A 5,346-nucleotide genomic window follows, 5' to 3' on the forward strand; every position below is an offset into this window, starting at 1 on the left:
ACTGAATTAAGTTGTAATTGTCATACAACATATTTTACAGTATGGAGACCATTTAAACTGCAATAATATGAAGGCCTTGGCATAGAAATTCATGTCAATTTAGACTAATTCCACTCGTTATGGATAGACACTCTGATTAAAATGATTTACTGTTTAAAAGTATACATTTTTCCATTTGAAGAGAAGTTTACAGAGTTGAATTTGAGGCCTTAACCTTTAACCTTTCCTGCAGTGGCTCAAATCCAACACCCTTTGGAGAAAACGAATGCTATTTTAAGTTCTATTTATTGGGACAAATTTTATATAGTTGCACAGCTGTAGAGACAAATAAAGGAAGATGACCCCTTTAACTCCAAGGGGGGACTTGAGCCCTTGAATGTGTCCAGTCTCCAACATAGAGGGGACTTCATTAAAGTAACACATGAACAGCTGTTGTCTTTAACATGTAAACTATTGAGAATTTAAAACTACACTGAATGGCCTCGCAGCTCCCCGTGGGCATATGGGCGTTAATTAGCTGGATATAGCCATAGATTAATTATAATATTTTTTTCTGCCCATCCGTATCAATGGAGCAGCCAGACAAAGTGTCTTTTGTTCTCTGATGCAGGACATTCTGTGGCTGACTGAATGGGTCTTGGCTATGTCTACATGGATTTGCCATATGGCAACAAAAAGGAAAGAATGGAGCCGGAGAGCGCTTTGTGTTGGAAATCAGAACAAGCCCGTCAGAGCTTATGGCTGCGTGGAGCTGACAAAGTCACTCTGGCCATCAAAAGTCTCCATTTTCATCAAAACGTTCATGTCAGACAGTCGAGGGAGCTGAAACAAATGGAGAAACTTATGGAGAAATTATGAAATGCGCCTTTGTTTCACGCGCTGACAGGCTTTCCAGGCCTCAGCGCGCATTCACACACACACACACACACACACACACACACACACACACACACACACACACACACACACACACACACACACACACACTGCTGCTGCATTTGGCTTCTTTCAATTAAGGGTAAACTTGCAAGTATGACCTGCTGAATGGTTTGTTTCAATAGACGAGGACAATTACAAAGACTAGTAGTTTTCTTTTTCCAGCTCTGGCAGGTGGCCTCCACGCCCGGTGTATCCACGGCGGGGTAAACAGTGTGTGTGAGTGGGTCTTTAGAGGGCTTGTTGAGTGCGGGTGGATGTGGGGGTGTCTTCGTGGCGGACAAAGCGGGGATCCAAAGGCAGCTGCTGCTTCTTTAGAGGGGCGAAAGGGCCTTTAAATCCCAGCCTATATCCCGCAGCTGCCATGCTGCCCAAGGCTGCACGTCTGAATGCGTTTTCCCCCCGCAAGGTAACTATATGAGCCCACAGAGGCAGACAGAGTGAGCAGTAATGTACCTGCGCCCCCCGGGTGAGAGTCATGAATGTCTGTGACAACACTGCGTGGATTCTTGGTGGAGTTTATGGTGCTTTCACTTGCAGGAATACTTACAGTAAACCTCTAAATTTAGAGCCAATACGGAGAATGTGGTCAGATTTCATTAAACGTACAATAAAGCTCTTGTTCCTCAAAAAGAAACACGAGGCAGAAACCAGAAGCACAAAGACGGTAAGTCTCCTGTCTCAGTTTCAGTTTCAACACTAATTTGGCCCAGGAGTGGCTTCAAAACACCCCAAACTAAACAAATAAACTGGACAAAAACACACCAACAAAGCTGCGTAAAGTTGAAGTGAAAAATATTTTATTCTCATCTTTTGCAAGACATAATTAGGGCACTTGTATGAAAACACAAAAAACGGCTCAGAAACACAAAGAAACCTAGTTTTCAAGTGTGAACTACTATGGGGAAGCTACATGATTGCAAAAACATCACAAATACAAAAAATGGAAATAATAAAATAAAAATATGCCCTTTGGCTAAATCAACAAGGCATTTAACAAATATAAAGAAACATAAATAAATTATAAGTTAGAATAGTCTTAAAAATATACAAAAACAGAACAGAAATAAACATTTATAAGCTATTGTCTCTATAAAGCTGTACACTTTTGGCCAGTGTAGACAATTCTTTTAAAGTAATTTAGGATTGCACAGATGTTAAAACATTTAACACTGTCGAGTGGCTGTATGCAAAAGCAACAATGAATGCTACATTGTACTGGATAGAAGTCATTCGGCGAAATTTTTCTCAGCTTCCACTCCCTTCCCTCCCCCAAACCGTTCAGTCCTGAGAGTCTGGTTCGGTGTTCAGGCTGCGCTCCGCCGGGGCGCGCCGAGCCGAAGCAGCCGGCCGGTCAGTCGGGCTTCCTCCTCTCACACCGTCCCTTTGTTTCCTCCTCTCCGGCGTTTGTCGCGAGGAGAATCATCCTCCTCTGCTTGATCCTCAAAAATGCGCAGGCAAATAGTGCAAAAGAAAACACCTGAAAGAAGGAATAAAAAACGACATGAGTTTTCTGAGTCATTCCGAAGAAAAGTCGCGAGTCATCTTTCCGCGGAAACAGGAGATGTAACCTCAGCAGAAGGCGTCACCCTTTACCCATGCCTTTTCCCGCCACATCGTGACGCACATTCCCCTCCCCCAACCACCACTGTTACTACAGCTACTACTATCACTACTACTGCGATTTCACCACCACAGACTCTCCCCACCCCCCCTCTCTGATAAGACTGTCTGCGCTTTTTGGCTCACGTAACCCTTTGCAATTACGGCAGCACAAACAGAACAGAAATAAATAGTTGTAAAGCAGCTACCGGGCTAAGCACATTCTTAATAATTAATAATAATTTAGGGTGAAATAAATCAGAACTTATATTAGAGTAGATTTGGTATTTTAAAACGGACTGAACTGATTAGAAATTACAATAAATATTCATACCTTCAACGGATCCTCTTTCGTGGAGTTTGCTCCACCGGGATTGGAGACTTGGAGTGATGGCAAGCGCTCATATCGGTAGATTTTCTATCAGTAGCCCTCTTTCGTTTCACGAAGAAGTCTGTGGGAACAAACAAAAACACAGTTGAGATACATTTAAGATGAAATTACGCACAGAAAAAAAGCGTCAGACACAGGGATCATTTGGACACGGGGCGCAGCTCCGAAGCCAAGAGCGCACGCAACCTAAACATGAAATTTTAAATGTCTGATATTTACCTGTGATGTGTGTGTTGTTGTCAGTAGCAGCCGTCCTCTTGCGTCTTACACACGGGACCTGTCTGTGACTCTGCCTCCCTGAGTTGATCTTGTCTGTGCGGTTCTCCTGGTTGACCTCCACCGGGGACGGAGTGCTGCTGCTCTCGGGCAGGGCCAGGCGCTGCAGTACATCCACACGAGGGGTCTCCGGGGGTACAGAGCCCGATGAGGGCGTCTGCTTGACGGGAGTGGCTGGCATCCTGGTCCTGTCGTTCTGTACAGAGTCCTGATAAAACACCGGGGTCTTGTCCACGGACACCTCTTCCCACTCGTAATCCCCATCCAGCGGGGTGTTGGTCTCGAAATTAAAGTTCCATCTCTGCTGGTCGCGCTCGGAAATCTCCCGCAGCTTGGCTTTCATATCCCGGTTCAGCTCGTCGTGGTCCACTGGTCCAAAGAGGTTTCGGCAGACGCTGGTGCGCCTGTGGAAAGGGAAGGTCCTCCTGGCCACCAGCCGCTCCAGCGCACTGCTCGATAACTGGACGTTGGACATCTCCAAAATCTTTCCAACTAAGCTCCAAAATAACACAAAAAGATGCCCAAATTGTCTGATTGATCCCCGATGAGCGAGTATCAGGTGTCGTTGTTGTTGTTGTTGTTGTGCCTGAAATGTTTCTTTCTCCTCGCTCTCACGTCTCTCTCCTCCACTCTGTTCAATTTAAATGTACCTTCGTAGTGAGATGTGGAGTATATAACCACCCAACAACTCAGTCAGTCACAGCAGTCACCTCGAGCCACTCTCTCATTGGCTCCTTTAAGTCCAGCCCTCTCCAAAAACACTTCACAGCCCCCACCCTGATTTCCCATCGGCCCCTGGTGCCCATTTGGCTGTTCGCCGAGCAAAGCGCAGCGTTTTGATTTTTTTTTTCTCGGAGTGTCAAACCTATGATAACAGTGAACGGACTTTCCCGATGTCAGCGGCAAACTGCTGGAGTTACATTTGTAGGTCGTCTTTAGGTAGTTACACAAGCACACATCCAGCTACACATCCACTATCCTACACGATGTTATTTCCCTGCTTTCCCTCCTCAATCACAGCTGTGTTGTGCGTAATAATGCACAAGTAATGGGTCGAATCTTTTAAGATACTCGAAAGGATGAATTATTGTTGAACCACTTTACAATTACAATCTTAATCGGTAGTTTGTTCGTCCAAGATGATGATAGAAAGGTGGTGAAATTCTCTGTCCGATGTCTGACCTCTATACCACAGTTCATGCACCCTCATGCCCCATCTTTTCCCTCTGACCACAACAACACCACCTCCTTCTATCACTCAGCCGTCTGCAGGGATTTTGCGCTTTGGTTTTACGCACATGACCAAAGCAAACAACAGTCAGGGAAGGAAGGGTCATAAATATAAAATGTTATACGCACAGCAGAGCAGTTTTAACTTCATGAACAAAGAAAGACGCTTTTTCAGAAGAGTTGTTCCAAGGATGAAAAGTCTTATTATTTTTCTAACTGATTGCACCCTTTAATGTTGTAAAGAGATTACTATAATCCAGTTAAGTAGTGGATTACAGCCTGTCAACGCTGGCAAACAAATAAGTGGAAATGGTCACAAAATTAAAAAAAGTATCAGTCATACTCGATTATCAAAGGTGTTCAGTTTCAGTATGGAGGACTTGAGACTATAAATCACTGCAGCCATGACACAATCAGGCTGTCACTACTGTCAGTAGGTAGCAGTTTATTCAGTGCTGGTCATGCATCACTATTTAGCAGCCTTTAATTCAGGTGAAATACTATAAGTTTCCCTCAGGTCAGAACAAAACCATTAATGACTTCGATTGCATAAGTGTCTGCAGAGTCTCCAGTCTGCCGTCCTCCTCGCATCCTATCAGTCAGGAGAGACAGACAACGCCTTTGCAGTGGACAGACAGTGGATAATAGGTGCACAGCGACCCTTAGTGGTTTTACACTGGTGCTGCAACATGAGCTTCTTAAACTTGCAAACGCAGCAGGTGGTTATGCCGTAAACCCCACTAAATAAAACACTTTATTTTTTGTAAATGACCTCTGAAACTCATACTCAACCTACGTTGTGAAACGTTTCATCAGTCCTATCTGCAGAAATTTGCAGGTCTGCCCTCGTGTACCTGCATGGCTTTTATTGTGGTTTTGCTGTGTCAGATCAAATTGTTAGTCCCTTGCAT

General features: G+C 44.4%; 1 protein-coding gene across 1 annotated transcript; it reads right to left on the minus strand.

The window, feature by feature from the left end:
* Positions 1–1,714: 1,714 nt before the first annotated feature.
* Positions 1,715–3,865, minus strand: LOC146316809 (cyclin-dependent kinase inhibitor 1C-like). Its single transcript, XM_084734957.1, has 2 exons — positions 3,149–3,865; positions 1,715–2,990 (listed from the first exon to the last, which is right to left on the minus strand). The coding sequence occupies exons 1-2, from the start codon at positions 3,678–3,680 to the stop codon at positions 2,875–2,877; spliced, it is 648 nt and encodes a 215-aa protein (XP_084591083.1). The 5' UTR covers positions 3,681–3,865; the 3' UTR covers positions 1,715–2,874.
* Positions 3,866–5,346: the final 1,481 nt, after the last annotated feature.

Source organism: Lutjanus erythropterus, chromosome 13, assembly GCF_056507025.1.
Source record: "Lutjanus erythropterus isolate fLutEry1 chromosome 13, fLutEry1.hap2, whole genome shotgun sequence".
In the NCBI taxonomy this organism is placed as follows: domain Eukaryota; kingdom Metazoa; phylum Chordata; class Actinopteri; order Lutjaniformes; family Lutjanidae; genus Lutjanus; species Lutjanus erythropterus.

Coding starts and splice junctions, on each gene's coding strand:
- LOC146316809 (XM_084734957.1), bottom strand. CDS start 3,680: ATGTCCAACGTCCAGTTATCGAGCAGTGCGCTGGAGCGGCTGGTGGCC. Junction 2,991..3,148: donor CAACAACACACACATCACAG/GTAAATATCAGA, acceptor TTGTTCCCACAG/ACTTCTTCGTGAAACGAAAG.